The sequence below is a fragment of the Portunus trituberculatus genome, chromosome 38 (assembly GCF_017591435.1).
Source record: "Portunus trituberculatus isolate SZX2019 chromosome 38, ASM1759143v1, whole genome shotgun sequence".
In the NCBI taxonomy this organism is placed as follows: domain Eukaryota; kingdom Metazoa; phylum Arthropoda; class Malacostraca; order Decapoda; family Portunidae; genus Portunus; species Portunus trituberculatus.
Genome location: NC_059292.1, coordinates 33,311,543 through 33,333,578, shown reverse-complemented (window position 1 = coordinate 33,333,578; position 22,036 = coordinate 33,311,543). Strand labels below are relative to the sequence as shown.

Below are 22,036 nucleotides of genomic sequence, written 5' to 3'. Positions count from 1 at the left end.
ACAGGAGAGGAAACAAAACTTGAAGTGTAAGCCGTCCTATGCTTTGCAAGACTCAGGCTTAGACAGACAGGCTGCTTGAGGCCTGAGTCCCGAGTCACCTACATGTCCATCATGGGTAACCTTTACCATAAGCCACAAAACACTTGAAACTAAAAAAGAAAAAAAACGAAGATTAGTTCTACAGTGTGCAGTGTGTTACCAACATTTGTTACCTTCCCGCCGATCTACTGACACACACTGTGGGAGACACGGGCGACAGGATCAGAAGACGCAACACAAGTCTTATCGGCATGATTTCTCAAGGACTTATGACAAGGGACATACTTTACTATATGTCGTGCTGCAGAATATCAACACGAATAATAATGTCAATATACAAAAGGACAAACATTTTTTTTCCACATTTACGAAAATAAACTATCTTGTTTAATTACAATGGACTGAATAAATGACGAGCTGTCATACACTTATCATTAATTAAATTATTGTAAATAATTTCCTCTTATCTTTTATACACTTTTACTACAAAACACACGTCCGGTAGCTCAGTGGTTAGAGCGCTGGCTTCACAAGCCAGAGGACCGGGGTTCGATTCCCCGGCCGGGTGGAGATATTTGGGTGTGTCTCCTTTCACGTGTAGCCCCTGTTCACCTAGCAGTGAGTAGGTACGGGATGTAAATCAAGGAGTTGTGACCTTGTTGTCCCGGTTTGTGGTGTGTGCCTGGTCTCAGGCCTATCCGAAGATCGGAAATAATGAGCTCTGAGCTCATTCCGTAGGGTAACGTCTGGTTAGATCAAACAGTGAAAACACACACACGCGCGCACACACACACACACACACACACACACCGCGTAGTGTAGTGGTTAGCACGCTCGACTCACAATCGAGAGGGCCAAGTCCGTGTTCCGGTGCTGCGAGGCAAATGGGCAAGCCTCTTAATGTGTGGCCCCTTTTCACCTGGCAGTAAATAGGTACGCGATGTAACTCGAGGGGTTGTGGCCTCGCTTTCCCGGTGTGTGGAGTGTGTTGTGGTCTCAGTCCTACCCGAAGATCGGTCTATGAGCTCTGAGCTCTCGCTCCGTAGTGGGGAAGACTGGCTGGGTGACCAGCAGGCGACCGAGGTGAATTACACACACACACACACACACACACACGTGTTGCGTGGCCATACCAGCGTTTGTCATATCGCGAAGGAAATCCTTCCATTAACTAGGTCTGTATCCCTCAGAAAGTATGTACACTACATCACAAAAAAAAATAAATGATCTTGGTAAGAGGATCTTCCTTTATAAGACAATTTATTGGAAAAATTATGTCCAGCAATGTCACACTGGTGGTCCTGAAAAAATACACATCAGGGTGTGTGTGTGTGTGTGTGTGTGTGTGTGTGTGTGTGTGTGTGTGTGTGTGTGTGTGTGTGTGTGTGTGTGTGTGTGTGTTTCTACGTACAAACTAGCAAAGGCGAAACTGTTCAATGCACTACATAATCTTCGTCCACTTCAGTTTGGAGGATGTCGACTACTGGCGTGCCAGTCTTTGAGGGTGACGGTGCGATGCTGCCAAACTGTAAACAGATATCATTTTTTGTGTTTCCAAAAATCTGCGTCAGTTTAACGCATGCGCAGGCAGGCCCAGCGGGCAGGCAAGGACCAATGTAGGTGAAGATCAGCAGTCTAACAGAACAGCAGCACACTGCAAGAGGCATATACTCCTTCCTGCGCCTCGCCTCGACATGGCCTTCGTCGTAAGCATTACACAGCATCTTTTCAGAGATTACGCTCGCCTGTCAGTGATTCCATTATTACATTTATGGCTACACAGTGATCGATGCTTTGGAGGAACACTCTGTACCTTGTCACGGTGAGAGGCCAGTGCATGGTTCCAGTGACAAACATAGCTAGTGTTACACTGCACGTTCATAGCCTCACTATGCAGGCCTGCCTTACACCACCATGCATGCCCTTCAAGAGTAATTTGTAGGATAGCATATTCCTCTTGTTTTCATTTAATATATCAACTATAAAACAATACAAAAACTGACAGTATAAGCTGAAAGATTTGAGGTTTGGTGCATTTCACGTATGGAAAAGAAGGACTTGGATGATCGTAAAGACTTTTTCACCAAACTGATCAGCGAAATAGAACGACAGTTAACAAAGCTGGTAGTGAATAAAGAAAATTTCAGCCGTGAAAAAATATGCTAAGTTAAAAAAAATAAGTGTAGCGTGTGATCCACTTTGGAAGACATGATCAAATAGTTTAACATAGCCAGGGAAGTTGTATGGGAGAAATTGCGAAGGCAAAGACCGATGATGAAGTCTCAGCTAGATGGTGAATATGTGTAGCTTCAAAATCGTGAGCATGAAGGCAGGTTATGTCCTTCGGTACCAAACATTTTTCGCACGAAAGTTAAAATAGACAAAAGAGGACGGGACAGAAGGAGGACTGCTTTCAGTAACCATATTTATAAAACTCTATTAAAGTTCCGTCTTAGTTAGGAAGAGAACTTAAATCACGAGACATGCGCTAAGTGACCGCCATGGCAGGAGATTTTGTTAAGTTCGTCTTAAAGTGCTGACACCGATAACTGCCAACATGACCATGTGCTGTGCGATATTTTCGATGAATCTCGCAAAAAAAAAAAGAAGGCTGAAAGTGTGTAAAAATTACATCTAAGAAAAAAAAAGTATATTCATCTAACGAGTTTTCAATCATCAACTGATGGTTTTAAGTTTGATTAATGAAGGTATTTATTTACCACTGTTGTTGACATCTTATAAAAACAACAGTCATCTGGCGCCAACTTCGGCCACGTACCATGGCGGTGCATGCATCACTGTCACTGACGACTCTGCTGATGGCCTGCTGTGAGGGCCCACAATCATTTGTACTGTACTGTTGCATCTTGTCTACTGCGCGGTACCGCAGAGTGATGATCACTTGCTTCTCGTGGAGACAGAGTCTTATTCCTTGCGACTGGTCTCTTCAGTTTTTCTTGCACTGGATCAGTCACGAAGATGATCCCAGCACAGTCCAATCGATACCTCTTCACCAGGCCATGGTCATCCCCCTCATTCAGGACATCATTCCTTTCAATAAAAGTTCGCCACTGTCGCTGACCGCAGCAGTGGGATTTATCTAGCGCGGCCAAGTTTACTGTTAGGATGCAATCTGAAGGACGCGCGGGCTGCTATAATACTTAGGTATAGGTGTCTTAGCAGTGAGACGCGTTTTTTTTTTTTTTTTTTTTTTTGGACTTATGATGCTTTTATTGTAATTCTCAATGAAGGATATGCCATCCCTATTCAACATCTAAATTGCTTGTCTTCCTCAGGTACTGTGTTTCGCCCTCATGTTGGCGCCATGGACTGCCGCCTCGCCTCTCCAATCCCCGACTATAACCGCCAACAAAACCCGAATCAAAAGACACTACGGCAGTTATGGCAACTATTATGATAATAATTACAATTATTGGCCATGGTGCAACCATCAGTACTACAATGCGCACCATCCTTATTACTACTCTTGCTGGGGCTCGTGGCCATTTTATCCATCCAGTACCACCACGCCATCCACCACAACCACCACAAAGCCACCCTTCATAATCATCGTGCCCATTAATCCACCTAGACCCACCAGGCCGACTTCCCCACCCATCACGACCACTCAACCAACAACAGTACCCACCAGGCCGCCCTTCATACCCATCATGCCATCGGTAAGGCCAATCCGGCCCTTCCCCTACGGACGTCGAATGGGAAGAAGCCTGAGGGAAAGAAGAGGGTAAGCACAGTATGGAATGGGAGAGAGAGAGAGAGAGAGAGAGAGAGAGAGAGAGAGAGAGAGAGAGAGAGAGAGAGAGAGAGAGAAAGAGAGAGAGAGAGAGAGAGTGGTAGCAGGAGTGTGTTAGGGACCAAGAAATGTAGCGAATCAAGAACTTTAATATAAAATCCAGTAGAGATCGTAAACGTAATAACTCATGCACACCTATATAATTTTATTCCTGATCGGGCTAGGTCATTCCCTGCAGGATCCCACGCGATGATAATAGCAAATACATTGCTTCCCTGCAGCACCAACCAGTTCATGTAAAAATGTTCAAGATTTGAGAGAATGACTAAATATTTGCTCCTCCCTTTCCTCCTTAAGGCTTTATTTGTTTCTGCATTATGTGTATGCTCGTAATATCAAACTACTTTTCATACCTAAAGAAACAGATGTAGACTGCAAATTGTGACTCTATTGCTATTAACATGCGTTAAGCTGAAAACCATCCTTGTCCTGACATTCACATTCTCTCTCTCTCTCTCTCTCTCTCTCTCTCTCTCTCTCTCTCTCTCTCTCTCTCTCTCTCTCTCTCTCTTCTTCTTCTTCTTCTTCTTCTTCTTCTTTTTCTTCTTCTTCTTCTTCTTCTGTCTCTCAGGTGCAACAGAATCTGCATGGACGAGCACAAGATGCATTACTGCTGCGACACAAGTAAGTTCTTCGTGGTCCAGTAAATCAAGCAACAAACACAAGTAAAGTTCACGTATTAAGTTGCAACAAATTGAGACAGAAGCACACAAAAGCTTCTCATGCAAAAGCTTCTCATGTCAAAAGCTTACAATACATGGTATAAAAAAAATAAAAAAAGCGTTTCATCTGACAGCCACCACGCAGACCCCCACCACGCTAGCGTCCCGGGGCACGTGTCCACCTCAGACCTACCCCTGCACAACGCCCGCCGCCAACAACACTAATCAGGTGAGACGCAGCACAACGGTTCCCCTCTCACTGGTCAGGCATAGTCACCAACACCTACCCACCACTCTACACACATTCTCCGCAAAGCACACCACGCACGAAGGTGAGCGGCTAACACAGTACTTTCCCTATCACTGGTCAGACACCGTCACCAGGAGGGCCAGAGCACCTTTCTTCACTTGCTTGTCAGCCCCAGGTAAGTGGCTATCTAGAGCGAGTCATGAGCTGCACCTTGCACCTCGCCGAGACCTTAAAGTGGCGTCACACTAACACTTTTCTGTTAACTTTTTCAGTCAACTTTCTGAAAACTGTCAATTTTTGTCGACGGTCGTCGTCGTACACAAGCTCGCTTCCGCCTCTGTGGCGTTTGTCGACTGTAAACAAACATGGCTGCTCCTTCACTCCCAACAATCCGTTGTTATTTTGTTGCTGCTATTTTGGGCCTCTAATGCTCTCTATGAGAAACTCTTCAGACAGCTTTATCCACTGATAAACAACAACGCTGCTCATCTTGGCCAGTGCTACTTGAAAGTTTTGCCTTGGAGCGTCGCAGTTCCAAAAAAAATGTAAATAAACAACTGAGCCACTTTTCACTGCTAGGCTAAAACAAATATATACTCGTGTATATATATATCTATATATATATATATATATATATATATATATATATATATATATATATATATATATATATATATATATATATATATATATACAATTATACACACACACACACACACACACACACACACACACACACACACACACACACACAAATGTATATTCATCAACTTATTAAGATTTTATTAAGTTGGGATAATTGTATCATTCTAATTAACAAAAAAACATTGTAAAAGTGTTGATTAGAAACCATAGCTCTTAATTTAACAAAAAACTGACGCTAGAGGAAAACGGTGCGTTTCGTCTGTCTCATGACGACGGAAACAGTCGACGGAATAGTAAAAAAAAAAAATAAATAAATAAATAAACACGGAAATCGTCGACAACGACAGAAAAGCGTGACGACGCCTTTTCTGAAGCGTCGCACATCCCCATAAAGTGAGCACACTGCAGAAACGCATATTGTCTGGCCGTCACGGCGCTGCCTACCTCCCCCCCATAGTGAGATGACAAGCGGGCGGGGTACATCACACACACACACACACACACACACACACACACACACACACACACACACACACACACACAGTAAGTTCTACGCAATACAAGACAAATTTCTTTCTCACTGTGCAGCGCGGCTGCAAGTCTGACTACCAGTGCCCGGACGATAACAGGTGTTGCTACGACCACTGCCTTCAGGAGTACAAGTGTAGCCGCCTGCTGCCCCACGCTTCCACCACCACGCCCACGCCGCGCCTCTCTCACCATCACAAGGATGAAACAAGAGTAGAGCGTTCCTTGCAGGAGGAAGAACAGCCTGCAGCTGTGAAGGAAACCCTCGCAACCAACAAGACCCAGGCAAGCACACACTCTCCAGCGTTATGGTGATGCACGGAGGGAGTGGTTCATTTAGAATATTAAAATAGCATACCACTGATTCATCTATGAGTAAAGATATTAGTTGCTATACTTTCATTCAATCCGTCTTGAACATCAACCCTATAAGGTTCTCATTACAGCCTTCTCTTTCTTGCAGACCTCAGTGGACGCATAATTGATGTCCTTCCTAGTCATCACCACCGTCAAGCTGATGTGTTACGTCCACTTACTGAGCAGCGGGGTAGTTTCAACATCCACCTCACAGTACAGCTCTGCCAACGTTCTCGAATCGCCACTACTTTTCTATCACACGAGGTTCCAAAAGTGGGAAAGCTTTTTTACATGTGAGAAGAAGTAATCACAGCTTTTGAAAAGAAGGGAAATAAAAATAAGTATGCATTCTTTAACTTGACTTATTTTGAAACACCCAAAAGCTGCACCCCATTGTAAACACATCCGTAGAGAGCAAAGATCTGCATGTTTGTTACGATTCCCTTAGGATTCATCATTTCTCTTCAAAGATCACGATCAGTTTCAGTGGCAAACACACTCTCATTTATTCACAATACCTCATACATCTAGATACACAAACACACACCCGCACATACACACACACAAAACCTTCTTGTATTCATAATAACGATAATGGGAACGCTTCGTAAAACTAATACTGCGCCATATGAATAACACAACCAAGCACTCGACCAAACATTACAGTCACTCACAACGCCTGAGTTATTGGGCAAGTTACAAATATTACAAGTCCCATTCAGATATGAGTTTCGTTTCCTAACAAAATCTATTAATCCAATGCATTCGCACAGCACATAGGCGGGCTAGCAGCCACCTGCACACTTCAGCGTGGGCGTCCCAACACCATCTTATACGAACAAGAACAGAGGGAAATGATCATTCAGTAAACAAGAACTTCATATATTTACAATGTTTTTTCCATGTATATAAGTGAACTTCTAGAAAATACTGTGTGTAACGACGTCACCAATGTCGTCTGAGGTAACCAAGCCAGCCTTCCAGCACGGCTGTGAGGGAGGAACATAGGCGTGGTGAGCGAGCCTCTGGCGTGATTGAGCAGACACAAAGTCATTATTCACGGAAATTCACCTCTCGCTGGTTCGATTGGATGAGCCGGCAGTACTCCTGGGCTGAGGAGTCCTCCTGCATCTCTCGGCACAGCAACTCCGGGAACTGACCCATCTGGCTGCCGCGCCTCACCACCGCCACCTGTGCCCCGACGGCAACACTTATCGTCACTAATCACAAACGCTACGGTGTAAACCTTACAAACTACTGTGCTGTCATCTACTACTACTACTACTGCTACTACTGCTACTATTACCATCCCCCACCACCACCACCACCACTACTACTACTACTACTACTACTACTAGTTATACCAAATCATAATGCTTTTACTATACAAATATAAACAAGAGTACAAACTGCACATGCAACACACCAACACATACCTCATTGAGGGCCACAATCGGCACCTCCGTCACGATAGCTGCCAGCTCCCGCTGCCTCTGCCCAGCGTCCCTGAACAGCTGGTAACCCTCCTCGCTCACCCCACAGTTATACAGGTCATCAATCTTGTCTGGAACATCCACGGCGCACTGTCCACAGGAGAGGAAACAAAACTTGAAGTGTGACCCGTCCTAAGCGTTGTAAGTCTCAGGCTTAGGCAGACAGGCTGCTTGAGGCCTGAGTCCCGAGTTGCCCACATGTCCATCATGGGTAACGTTCTACTTACATAAATTAACTAAAAAAAATAAATATATACATATTCCATATCTATATCTGATAATCAATTAAACTGAAGAATTTCTCCTCCTCCTCCTCCTCCTCCCCTGGTGAGTAGAAGCGGGCGCACTATACCTGCACAGCGGCGTCCATGATGGCAGTGAAGTTGTCTGATTGAAGTATGGCGGTGTTGTCCATGAGGCAGGTGGTGAAGGCCAGGTGAGCAGCACTGGTGTCAAACAGGTGTTGCCCAGCACATAGCACCATCCAGTTGCCCATACAGTCCCCGAGACCAAACTGACACTCACCGTCCTGTACGAGTAACGCATACCTTCAACAACAACAATAACAATATACATATACCCATACATACATGCATACATACATACATACATACATACATACACCGTATCTAATGAAGACAGACAGACAAACAGACAGACAGATAGGCTGAGACAATGATAAAAACACAGACAGCCAAACGGACAAAAATCTGACGGAAAACAGACAAATGACTAGGAAAAATTGACTGACACAACAAATAGAACAGATATACAGACAGACAAATAGAAAGAAGACAGAACAGCCATAAAGATAGACAAAGACTGCCAGACAGACACACACACTACACACCGCGTAGTGTAGTGGTTAGCACGCTCGACTCACACTCGAGAGGGTCCGGGTTCGAGTCCCGAAGGCGGCGAGGCAAATGGGCAAGCCTCTTAATGTGTGGCCCCTGTTCACCTAGCAGTAAATAGGTACGGGATGTAACTCGAGGGGTTGTGGCCTCGCTTTCCCGGTGTGTGGAGTGTGTTGTGGTCTCAGTCCTACCCGAAGATCGGTTTATGAGCTCTGAGCTCGCTCCGTAATGGGGAAGACTGGCTGGGTGACCAGCAGACGACCGTGGTGAATTACACACACACACACATACACACACACACACATAGTAGCTCACATAAGTACATGAAATATATGACCACAACAGACAGACAAAAATATACAAAAACACAAACAAAGACGTCGATGTAGGGCAGCAGACACAGAGAGGAGCAGGGCGGCGGGTAGGAATGTAGGCGGGGAGGCTGGGTGGTGAACACAAACCTCAGTCACGCTGCCGTACGGGATGAGTTCGAGGTTCAGCAGGTGCGGCAGGGCGTGTACAAACGGCGCCATCTGGGTCTTGAGGAACCAGAGAGCTTGATTGCTGGCGGAGGTCATCACCACACTCACCTTCACCTGTAAAGTGTAAATAATGATGGTAATTAATAATAATATTTATAATAATAATAATAATAATAATAATAATAATAATAATAATAATAGTAATAATAATAATAACAGTAATAACAATAATAATAATATCAACAGAAACTTAGATGTCAACTTTAGTTAAGTCTCTATCCTTCCTATTCTCCCTCTCCCCCCATGGCCTTCCTTTGTGGCCGAGACAACACTGCCACACGTACATGCTTGCTCCACCACCTCAGACCAATTTGCTCCACGTGGCAACCTCACCCTACACGTGCAAACTGTTTAAATTTTTTTTTTTTTTTACCGTATTAGAAGGCGGGTCTGCTGACGGAGACTGAGTGCTGGGAACACAGACGCTCCCCATGGCATTGCATCCACTTTGGCAGCAGGAGGTTCCTTCCGGGCAGTGGCCGTCCACAAGGCACCGCCGCTGTAAACCACCGGAAAAAGAGATAGCGTGTTGTGAGGGACGTCTACTGACATGTGTACAGCACCGATGGTTACTATGAACGACACAATATTATCACCACACACACACACACACACACAGGTAAGTGAGTGGCTGGATATTAGCTTCCCGAGATGCTGATTTTTTTTATGAACCTTCCTCTGTCTGACACACACACACACACACACACACACACACACACACACACACAAAAACATCAAACACACTTGCGCGCGGCGGCGGACACGTTGGTTTGCTTGGTAAGGACATGGAGGCGGCACAGGGGGCGGAGGAGGGCACCTGCCACATGGCCTGTTCATTCCACATCTGAGGAATGCAACAACGTGTGGTTAAGCCCCGTGTGTGTGTGTGTGTGTGTGTGTGTGTGTGTGTGTGTGTGTGTGTGTGTGTGTGTGTGTGTGTGTGTGTGTGTGTGTGCAAGAAAAAAACCCTGTACCCGGTGGTCACCCCCACCACCTACATACCCGACCGGTCTCGGCGGCGGATACCATGGCTGGGCGGCTTCGACAGGAGCCACCACAACCATAACAGGATCCGTGATGTTTTCAAACGCAGGATCATCGATGGTGACGGATCCTGCTTTTGTTTTCGGGACTATGTACGGCGGGATCCATGTTGCTGGAGGGGGTGCGAGAGTGTCGATTATAGGCTGTGGCTGCGGCTGGAACAGGCAACATCCTGGGCTTGGATAGGCATTACAGTTAGTCTCCAAGGGACACCTACTGACTGGGTAAGGTAGAGGCTGAGGAGGAGGATAAGGAAGAGGCTGAGGAGTAGGGTAAGGCCGAGGTTGTTGGGTAGGGTAAGGTATAGGCTGCGGCTGAGGGTAAGGTTCAGGTCGGGGAGTAGGGTAAGGCTGAGGTTGTGGGAGGGGATAAGGAAGAGGCTGGGACTGACAACAGGGACTTGGAGTAATGTTTGGCAAGGTGCAGTCAACTTCCCAGGGACACGGATATGCCGGTGGTGGCTCTTGGGGAGGAGGGTAAGGAAGAGGCTGAGGAAGAGGATAAGGTAGAGGCTGAGGAGGAGGATAAGATGGAAGCTGAGGAGTGGGATAAGATGGGGGCTGAGGAGGGAGAAATGGCAGAGGCTGGGGAGGGGGATATGGCAGGGGCTGGGGAGGGGGATATGGCAGGGGCTGGGGAGGGGGATATGGCAGGGGCTGGGGAGGGGGATATGGCAGGGGTTGTGGCTGGCAACATGGATTTTGTGGGTGGATAATCAAACTGCAGTTAGATCCACAGGGAAGCGGAGGTGGAGCGGTACAGTTAATATCCCTGCGACACCGATTAAGTATTGGTAGTGGCTGGAGAGGAGGGTGGGGTAAGAGCTCGCGGGGAGCGTTGGGGAAAGGCTGGGGAGGAGTGTACGGCGAGGGTTGTGACTGGCAGCAGGGGTGGTGACGGTAGGCGGCAAGATTGCATTTCGCCTGCCTGGGACACCGGCGACTCTTCTCTTGTGTCACGGGGGTCCCTGCCGACAGACTTATAATCGCCAACGCCAACAGCACAACAGTCACCTGGTCAAACACATCGAAAACAAATTTTTCGTACACTAAATATGACATGAATCTATGTTCACCTACAATCGGACACTTCAGTAGCGTCCGTATATAACACTCTGCAGTATCAGGCAAGCCCGGCCATCGAACAACTAAAAGCAGGTTTATCAATAAAACCTGAACAAGTAACAAGGTCAGAACTACTCAGGTACTCACGCGGCTCATGGTGAGTGAGAGACAGCCTTGTCCTGATCTCAAGGCCTTTACTTATATCCATCTCTAAAAGTGTACTCCCTAACACTGCGCATGCGCATCTACCACGAAAGGTCTATCTACAACACTAAACACCACAAGGACACATATTTCACTCCGAGTCACACAGTTTGTTTATCTTGTCAAATTTGACGTCAATGAAAAAAAAAATCACAACAATTCTTCTGAGGATAAGCGTCCCTTGATAGAATGTGAACGAACCTATCCCGTCGTACAGTGACAATACTACTAAACACATAATATTTTCCCCTAAACTCCATTGAGATAAAAACCATAATGTCCCCAACCGGCGTGACCACTTTGAAGCAGTAACCCAACTTTCACCACCCTCGTCCATACGTGTCCTTCCTTATCACCGACTGCACCCCCCCCCCTCCCCAGCGCCCTCCCTCACCGTCAACATCTGAACCAAACACCACCAGGCAGCTGCGATGCCTCAGTATATACACACCCTCCACTCTGGACCATTTAGGTTTAGGGAGCGACGAGTGTGTGTGTGTGTGTGTGTGTGTGTGTGTGTGTGTGTGTGTGTGTGTGTGTGTGTGTGTGTGTGTGTGTGTGTGTGTGTGTTTCATGAGAATACACCAGTAATCCTATCTTTGCGAAAAAAAAAAAAAAAGTGTGTATGGTATGCTGGAGGGAGTGAAATAATGGATACAAGACGAAAACGTGAAGAAAGTAAAAATGACAAATGCTAAACATGATGACAGGATACAAGCAGCTGTTCTCGACAGGAGGAGGAGGAGGAGGAGGAGGAGGAGGAGGAGGAGGAGGAGGAGGAGGAGGAGGAGGAAGAGGAGGGGGTGGTGACAATGGTGGTGGAGGAGGAGCTACATATTAAATGAGAACTGAAGCTATAATTCAGTGACCATACACCTAGTGCCACCTGAATGTTAATAAAGATTGATCTGTGAAGAGAGAGAGAGAGAGAGAGAGAGAGAGAGAGAGAGAGAGAGAGAGAGAGAGAGAGAGAGAGAGAGAGAGAGAGAGAGAGAGAGACTAGCCAGAGAGGCCTCAGGGAAGCTGGCATCCCTGAGGAGAATCTCCTACCTTCTGGACGCCAAAGGACTGGAGTTGCTCTACAAGTCGCAGGTCCGCTCCTCCTTGGAATACGCCTGCCTTGCCTGGGGCGGCGCGGCCAGCAAACATCTCGCTCTCCTGGACAAGGTCCAGGACCGAGCGGCGAGGCTCATCAGGGAGAGTGAGCTCGGCTTCCACCCTACACTGCACACCCTCCAACACCGGCGGGACGTGGCGGGCCTCACCGTCATGTTCAAGGTGCAGCAGCAGAGGGTGGCTCACCTGCATGAACTCCAGCAGCCTGCCCGACAGGCCGAGATTGCCACCAGAACCGTCATCCGTGCCCCTGGGGAGCTGCTCCAGCCCAGGTGCAGAACGTGGCACCAACAAAGGCAGTTCCTCAACACGTATATCGGCTTGTGGAACGCTTTTGTTGCTGTGCAAGCGAGTGTAGAGGGCTGCTGGTCCACGCAGCAGTTCAAGTGTACAGTGAATGAGTGGCTGCTACGGACAGACAGACAGAGGCAGGCTTTCGGATAGAAGGCATTAACTGTGACTTCTTTAGCCTAATATTGTACTAAGTATGTAATGTATAATGTACAAAACTCTGTATATCTATGTAAATTGGTATAAATAAAAAAGAGAGAGAGAGAGAGAGAGAGAGAGAGAGAGAGAGAGAGAGAGAGAGAGAGAGAGAGAGAGAGAGAGAGAGAGAGAGAGAGAGAGAGAGAGAGAGAGAGAGAGAGAGAGAGAGAGAGAGAGAGAGAGAGAGAGAGAGAGAGAGAGAGAGAGAGAGAGATTTTACCATATTTACTCTGACTCATTATTTCTCTTTACCACAACAGCCATTGAAAACAACAACTACTTTGCGCTATAAAGAAAAAAAAAGGGAAAGAAGAAGAAATTTTCAGACTTCGAGCCACTGTAATGTTAATAGAGTGTACAGAAAAAAAATAAATAACTAGAAATATCTCAGCAGGTAGTTTGTGAGTAGAGAGGGATGAATTAATTAACAGCGAAAGAGTTATATATATAAAGTTGCCCTCAGTGTCTCCGATGAAGTATCTTATGAATGTTTCGTCGATAAGTAATGAGTAAACCGATGTAGCAATGCAATATTCACGTCGTTTGCCATAAGAGTTTATTTGGTGTTATGAGTTCCACACACGACGGGAATCCTACTTGACTGGCATGCATACATATACTCTATCACGATGTCCTTGTTCCAGTAACAGTATCACGAAGGCATTTTTCCTCCAGAAGTGTAAACATTCTGCCCCCGTCACTTACATTATGCCTGATGACGATGTTTGTTATCAGAAGTGAAGGGAGACTTAACAAAGGTGTCTGTTTACCGGCGGCTGTACTGAATGGAGGTCAGTCACTACACTCCCAGATGTCTCCTCCTCCTTCCCATACCAACTTCCACCAAAGTTTCTCATCTTTATGTGGCCTCATTCTTCTCATCGATGAAATTTGAGTGGCCTCAGACTTCACCGGAGATTAGCCTCTTCTTCCCACAGCCTTCATCCTAGTAAAATAAATATATCTTTGTCATATATTTTTTTGTAATTTTTTTGCCTTTAATTTCCTCAAACACTCTTTCTTCATTTCTTTCCTTCGTCTCTATTTGATGTAGCAATTCTACTTTTACTAGTCTCATTGTTTTCATCTCATATACTCATCTAGTAATTCACTGGAGTTCCTCGGAGCCTTGTTCTCTATTCTTGTATGTCTGTGATTGTTTATTCATGAATTCCACCACCTTCCTTATGTCCTTGCTTGAACCATAAAGCTTGGAAAATCAGCTTGAATTTTAGACCAGAGAGAGAGAGAGAGAGAGAGAGAGAGAGAGAGAGAGAGAGAGAGAGAGAGAGAGAGAGAGAGAGAGAGAGAGAGAGAGAGAGAGAGAGAGAGAGAGAGAGAGAGAGAGACAGACAGACAGACAGACAGACAGACAGACAGACAGACAGACAGACAGACAGACAGACAGACAGAGACAGAGACAGAGACAGACAGACAGAGAGAGAGAGAGAGAGAGAGAGAGAGAGAGAGAGAGAGAGAGAGAGAGAGAGAGAGAGAGAGAGAGAGAGAGAGAGAGAGAGAGAGAGAGAGAGAGAGAGAGAGAGAGAGAGAGAGAGAGAGAGAGAGAGAGAGAGAGAGAGAGAGAGAGAGAGAGAGAGAGAGAGAGAGAGAGAGAGAGAGAGAGAGAGAGACAGACAGACAGACAGACAGACAGACAGACAGACAGACAGACAGACAGACAGACAGACAGACAGACAGACAGAGACAGAGACAGAGAGAGAGAGACAGAGACAGACAGACAGAGAGAGAGAGAGAGAGAGAGAGAGAGAGAGAGAGAGAGAGAGAGAGAGAGAGAGAGAGAGAGAGAGGACAGCATTGAAATCCTTGGGGTGGAGGTGGATTGCAGGCTGCAGTTCGACCGTCACCTGCAAAAAGTGGCGCGGAGCGCCTCCTCTAAGGTGAATCTACTGCGCCGGACGAAACACCTCCTCCATGCTGACGGCCTCCCTACACTCTACAAGGTCCCGGTAAGGCCTATCATGGAATACACCCCTCTTACCTGGATGTCAAGTGCCCGCTGCCACCTCAGCCTGTTAGATAAAGTACAGCGTCGGGCAGAGCGCTTGATTAGCGGCGCTACACACCACCAACAACACCATCTACATTGACGGAGGTGGCAGCAGCACAGACAGCCTCATCAAGAGCAGCAGTAACAGCAAGAACAGCAGCGGCACGACCTGAGGGACTGCCTCGAGCACCGCAGGAGAATTGCCGCCTTGACAGTGCTCCACAAGGCACAAGTGCAGCGCGTACCCCACCTGACGGACTTAGGGGCAACCTGGAGGAGACACGAGGCTGGCACGAGGACGGTGTTGACCAATGATCTCCTGGAAGTCCCGAGGTCCCATAGCTCTACTCACCAGCGTGCCTTTACATCAGCAGCGGTGGTGTGGTGGAACGAGCTCACTACAGATGTGGATGTGAGGGGCCTGTCCACACAGCAAATTAAGCTAGCAGCCCATAGATGGCTACGTCTACACCCTCCTTAATGTCAATTTTGTACATAATGCTTCGCCTAGGATGTACATAGTACTTTTAAGTATTTATCTAATATTATCTATTAAAATTAAGTTTAGTTATTACTACATTACAATTTGTATATAATGTAAATATAAGGGCAGTAGCTTTAAGATAGCTCATCAACGGCAAGGATTAGTTTTAGCGTAGACATACTAAACTGTCCCATGTAACATACATAACCACCTGTTTAAATAAGAGAGAGAGAGAGAGAGAGAGAGAGAGAGAGAGAGAGAGAGAGAGAGAGAGAGAGAGAGAGAGAGAGAGAGAGAGAGAGAGAGAGAGAGAGAGAGAGAGAGAGAGAGAGAGAGAGAGACAGACAGACAGACAGACAGACAGACAGACAGACAGACAGACAGACAGACAGACAGACAGACAGACAGACAGACAGACGGGAAAAGAGAGAGAGAGAGAGAGAGAGAGAGAGAGAGAGAGAGAGAGAGAGAGAGAGAGAGAGAGAGAGAGAGAGAGAGAGAGAGAGCTAGACAGACAGACAGACAGACAGACAGATAAAGAGATGAGTTAATATACAGAAATATAGATACATAGAAAAGAGCACCTTATTTTTTTTTTTTTTTTTTTTTTACAATTTAAGATATCATTTTAAGATTATTTTAAGATCAATGTTGTTTTTTTCGTTAAGCACTGCATAATTTACCACTTTGTTACGTGGTGTGCAAAAAAAGAAAGGAAGGAAGACAAGGAGGAAGGAAAGAGGGAAGAAAGGAAAAAAGGAAGGAAGAAAGGAAGGAAGGAAGGAAGGAAGGAAGGAAGGAAGGATAAAAGAAAGGATAAACGAAAAGAGGAAGGAGGGAAAGAGGGAGGGAGGAAGGGAGGACACGAAGGCAGGAAAAAGAAAACAGGAAAGAAAAGAGAGAAAAGGAAAAGAAAAGAAAAATAAATATAAACAAAAAATAAAACACAAACGAGGAAAAATACATAGAAAACGAAACAATAAGAGAAATCAATAAACTATGAAAATGGCACAGTTTCATGAGGTTGAGAATCATGATAAGTACCGTAAAACAATGCCACACAACTGTCTGCCTGGCATTAATCTGCAGCCACACACTGGTGCTCTGCCTGATCTTGGGGTTCAAGTTACAAACTCCAGCCAAATGTAAAAACTGAGGTGTTGCGTAACCGATTGACCTCCTTGGTAGACTTTGTGTTGGTTCATGCTGCACTCACCATGCCTTCCTCGCAAATTCCCCTTGTCTGCTGGCGAGTCCCTGGCACCTAAATCCACAAATATTCGAGCGATATCAAGGCAGTGCGAGGAAACTCATACAATCGTATAAAATAACAAACACAAGGAGGATAAAAGCTGCACTGTAGGTTGTGGGGTTGTTAGTGCTTCACGGACTGGTACTGAGAGAGGAGATCGACTGTCCGAGTTTGTGAGCCATCATGTTCTTTAGGGTGAGTTTTGGACAATATCATAGGATCCCCACTTTTTTTTTCCTCCACCTTCCAGTTAATTTTGAAGTCTATACATATTTTTTTTCCTAATGATCCTGGCCTACATCGCCGGTATGAATTTATATTGCAATTATTCTATTTCCGGGCTTAATGGTCTTCTTCCACCATACCCACAGAACTTCAAATCACTGTCAAAAATAGGATTGAAAACAAGAATGTGACTATTCTTCAGCCTCTTGGCAATAATCTAAAAAAAAAAAAAAAAAGGTAACGCCGGCACGATTCAACCTACAATTGAATTTAATGATGTCCCAGCGCTGGCCATGCTCACACAGCATCTCTATAAATTTTACTTGGTTTTTAATGTTGTGCATCCCAAGAATATCGTTTACTAACTTACATATTAATTTAATATGAATATTATTGGTTTTCCCAATATCAGCCAAATGCCACTATATCTTAGCCTCTATGCAGCATTTCTCAACCTTTTTACCTTTGCGTAACCCTCAAAATAAATGACATGTCTCAAGGAACCCCTATGCACAAACAAAATTATATACCATATATTTCTCATTTTATTTCCATCGTATTTCACGTGATAAATATCATAAATAAAATTTATGAATAACTGGTTTAAGGAAAATAATATATATTACAATAGCAAATAATGTAATGTACGTGTTTAGTTATATTACGTATATGAAATTAAACAAAAAGTCAAAAGTGCATTAGCTTATCTCACTTGTTCTTGCGGAACCCTTAAGGACCTTTTGCGGAAGCTTAGGGTTCCGGGGAACCCTGGTTGAGAAACCCTTGCTTTCTATTTTCAGGAGGGACGTAAGTTTCTGATCTACAAATCTCAGAAAAGGAAAAACATTTGCTTAATGTCACACTTTCGTCTCCAAAGACTGATAAATTGTTTGTTCTTCTTTCCAGGCACTACTGGTGGCCGCGGCCGCTCTCCTAGCGCAAGTCAATAGCTATGTTATTCCTCAAGTATCTCCAGTACCTTTAGTGTATCCAGGATACCCGGGTTACTCAGGATACCCGGGATACTCAGGATACCAGGGATACTCACGATACCCAGTAATGTACAGCAATTGGTGCCCGCAAGTGATGGTCTCTCAGCCGCAAACCCACTGCATATTCGTTAGGCAACAATCCCCGCCACCGCCCCCGCCGCCACCACCCCCGCCGCCTCCGCCGCCGCCCCGCCACCACCCCGCCACCGCCACCGCCGCCACCACCACCACCACCACCACCACCACCGCCGCCACCACCACCACCACCACCACCACCACCCCCACCGCCTCCGCCACCGCCCCCGCCCCCGCCACCACCGCCGCCACCACCACCACCCCCGCCGCCACCTGTAATGTGCGTTGTATACCCATGCATGTACCCATACTGGGGTGGCCAGTCTAGTGTCATCGGGTAAGGAGACAGCACTGTGTGCGCACTGAGGCCATGTGGCACTGCTGACCAGCACAATCACACTACACATCGGAAAACAAGACTAACAATGAAAGCATTTACAACTGAAAACATGAATGTGAACATAGTTGATTCGAATAAAGGAGGTATCCGCTCCTGCTTCGACTCTGTCCCACTGAAGACCGCTGCAGCCACCACGAGAGACACCACATCTAAGCTCGGCTGCATTTTCCTATTTGCTTCATAAGTATTGTATTCCTTGATACCTGGCTTACTTCCCTCCTCCTCACTAGTGATGCATCTTGGACGCTGGCTTTCAAATAAATATTTGCATCAGAGCGAATATGAATTCAAAATAAATCCTTTTCTTGATAACCTTGAATGCAGTTTGTGTGAGTGCACAAAAAGCTGAGCTATAATAACGATGGGAAGCAATTTAAGAGCAACATATAAAGAATCTACACTCGCTAAGCAGATCCAGATTTTTATAAAACAATAAATTCTATCGTTCTCATCGTCATCATCATCATTTCCGGACATTCATTTAAATATCCCTAGTTCAATAAACCCTTCAGAAAACAACAGTGCTGCCTGTGTGGGTGTGGCGTGTCACTGACTCATGCACGAATCAGCTTCCCTTCTCCCTTCCCTTTCAACTTTTTTTTTTTTTTTTTCCTTATTCAAAATATTTCATACACTGTGTCGATCAGCATTGACAATTTTTTTTGCCAAGTAGTACTAACTGCCTAGGAGCATATCTCCGTCACTTCCTACATCCTTGACATCTTCCTGACGTGTAGTATCAAGAAAATATTAGATGATATTAAATAATAAATAAACTAAATAATATTAAACAATACACATTTTTTTTAAATGTATGTGACCTTTAAACAAATAAAAAAATAATAAAAAAACATTAAAAAATAAATAATAAATGAATAAAAAACAAATAATAAATGAATAAACAAAATCATCTATAAACCTATAAGAAAATGCACAAATGAAAGAGCATGTATGATAAGATGTCAAGAGAAACCTGTCTCTCACAACACACAGAATGAATAAATGAAGCGACCGTCTTTGCAAAATCATCAAATGTTGCACTGCCCCAATTTCTCATTCATTCAAATCCTTCAAAGGAATGTCGGTGATTCATGCCTTTTCTACCACCACTCCTTCACCACCCAGTAACTCACAACACATGTACGAGTATGTGTTGAAGCTATCATGTCAGAACCAGTCAGCCTCGTCCTCGCACTGCTGTTTACACTAGCGATAGAGGGCAGAGATGTGGAACCATGTAAAGGGAATACGTGCACCACAGTGACACCAAGTTATTATTACAGAACCAAAAATACTGATCGTGCAAGGGGCTGCCAAGTACCAAGTGATGTTTTATTGCAGCGTCACTCATTTTCTTTGTGTCACCCCTGCAAGGCTGTTCTCTCTTGCACCGCTTGTTTTCTGTGATTATTTTGAACGCCAACTATGAGAGAGAGAAAAGAGAGAGAGAGAGAGAGAGAGAGAGAGAGAGAGAGAGAGAGAGAGAGAGAGAGAGAGAGAGAGAGAGAGAGAGAGAGAGAGAGAGAGAGAGAGAGAGAGAGAGAGAGAGAGAGAGAGAGAGAGAGAGAGAGAGAGAGAGAGAGAGAGAGAGAGAGAGAGAGAGAGAGAGAGAGAGAGAGAGAGAGAGAGAGTGAGTGAGTGAGTGAGTGAGTGAGTGAGTGTGTGTGTGTGTGTGTGTGTGTGTGTGTGTGTGTGTGTGTGTGTGTGTGTGTGTGTGTGTGTGTGTGTGTGTGTGTGTGTCCTTTCTTTCTCTGGAGCACAACCCGCACCTAGCTTGACTACCACCGGTCTAAAATATCTATCGGTGTGTCAGACTTTGTTGCAAGAGAGTATTAAGATGTCAGGAACTAAAAAAGCAAATATAAAACACTCTACCTTATCATAACAACAACAGTAGGCGGCGGTTGATATAACGGCGGAGTTACCAAAACGCATTAAAAAGAATAATCATTGCTAAGACACGCAAAAATTATGGCTTCAGAAGACACTGCAATGGTTTTGAATTTTGACACATATAAGTGATACAGATATGTTTAGCCCTTTCATTGTTATTTGACACATCTTTTTTTTTTTTCTTAATTACTAACCACTGAGACATTTCTTTATAAATTAATCAAAAGACAAAACTTTTTCTACCTAGATGTTGCCAAAGTGTTGGTTGATTTTTTGAACGCGGGAATTTCAAAACAATATTTGTGACGAAAATACATGTATTTTAGAATATACGTCTCCCCTTAATTCTAGACAACCTACAAACATCATAGTGGCTAGAAACAGCAAAACCTATCCTTGTAATTTCTTTCTTTGTTACAGACACTTATAAAAACCTCACACAATGTTCCTTAGTGTCGAGGATTGATGTATATCGCAGGGAAAGGCCTTGTTAATACCTGACAGCGCACATTGTCTTTTACTATAAGGTGATCGAGAACAAATACTTGAGACTGTTTCCTTCAGCAGCATTGTACATCATTAACCCCGTGTTACACTCATATCAAAGTGCTGGAGACCTTTGTGTTTATATACGTAATTGGTGTGGGATTCAAAAGCTAAATACAGAAACAACACAGAAAGTAGAGAGAGAAGCCTTACTGTTCAGGGGAAGGTCTTTAAGTCAGCACACGAGTATCTGTCTGCTGTTCAGGACATGCGATGGACGTGGGTAGGTCATGTGGTGGGTAGAGCTGACAACAGATGGACGGGTAGGCTGACTGAAAGAAACCAAGGACAGAGAGAGAGAGAGAGAGAGAGAGAGAGAGAGAGAGAGAGAGAGAGAGAGAGAGAGAGAGAGAGAGAGAGAGAGAGAGAGAGAGAGAGAGAGACGGTGTTGTCCACTTTACATTATTTAACCCATACCCAATCTTCCTCCAAGGTCAATGTCTAAATGCCTGAACAATTATAACAACAATAACAGTAATAATAATAATAATAATAATAATAATAATAATAATAATAATAATAATAATAATAATAATAATAATAATAATAATAATAATAAAAATAATAATAATAGTAATAATTATATGTGTTTGTGTTTGTGGCTGTTCAACTGTCTCTCTTGGTGATTTAGGCAAAAGCCAACAAACAGAATACGATGAAACAACCAGGAAATATTTGCTTTGGGCCAAGATGGAAGCAATTCGAGTTTTGAGGTGGATGCGGGCCAGCGTGCGGGTCTGCAGTGATTTCAGGCTCCCCATATTCCCCGACCCACTACCGCTGGGAATCTACGAATAACCTTTGCCGGATATCATATAAATCTAAGGTCGCCGTTTGTCATCTTTCACATAAATATGCAGGAAATGTTTGTCAGGTTTAATATGAGTCCACGGAGAATGTTCGCCACATTTCATATTAATGTTTGCCGCTGACGAAGGTATGCGCTCTCTGAATGCCTTCACAGTAATAATATTGTTATCACAATTAATACTTTCTCCTCCTCCACCTCTCCTCCTCCTCCTCCTCCTCCTCCTCCTCCTCCTCCTCCTCCTCCTCC

The 22,036-nt window shown here is 44.8% G+C and overlaps 2 protein-coding genes across 3 annotated transcripts in view; one reads left to right on the top strand and one right to left on the bottom strand.

The window, feature by feature from the left end:
* Positions 1 to 1,567: 1,567 nt before the first annotated feature.
* Positions 1,568 to 6,646, top strand: LOC123514852 (spore coat protein SP85-like). The gene is made up of 6 exons (XM_045273099.1): positions 1,568 to 1,745; positions 3,336 to 3,784; positions 4,425 to 4,477; positions 4,650 to 4,744; positions 5,999 to 6,223; positions 6,402 to 6,646. Exons 1-6 carry the CDS (start codon positions 1,734 to 1,736, stop codon positions 6,417 to 6,419), a joined length of 852 nt encoding a protein of 283 aa, XP_045129034.1. The 5' UTR covers positions 1,568 to 1,733; the 3' UTR covers positions 6,420 to 6,646.
* A 517-nt stretch (positions 6,647 to 7,163) lies between these two features.
* LOC123514851 (formin-2-like) overlaps positions 7,164 to 22,036 on the bottom strand; it is a 23,656-nt gene continuing 8,783 nt past the window's right edge. The window contains exons 1-8 of one of the 2 annotated variants that reach the window (XM_045273097.1): positions 11,443 to 11,465; positions 10,190 to 11,244; positions 9,932 to 10,031; positions 9,561 to 9,686; positions 9,107 to 9,241; positions 8,141 to 8,317; positions 7,732 to 7,878; positions 7,164 to 7,486 (exon numbers count right to left, since the gene is read on the bottom strand). In XM_045273097.1, the coding sequence (XP_045129032.1) occupies positions 7,349 to 7,486; positions 7,732 to 7,878; positions 8,141 to 8,317; positions 9,107 to 9,241; positions 9,561 to 9,686; positions 9,932 to 10,031; positions 10,190 to 11,244; positions 11,443 to 11,451 (1,887 nt within the window). In that variant the 5' untranslated portion in view covers positions 11,452 to 11,465 and the 3' untranslated portion in view covers positions 7,164 to 7,348. Of the gene's footprint in view, positions 7,487 to 7,731; positions 7,879 to 8,140; positions 8,318 to 9,106; positions 9,242 to 9,560; positions 9,687 to 9,931; positions 10,032 to 10,189; positions 11,245 to 11,442; positions 11,466 to 22,036 lie in introns of those variants that run through there. The other variant, XM_045273098.1, reaches the window with a different exon arrangement.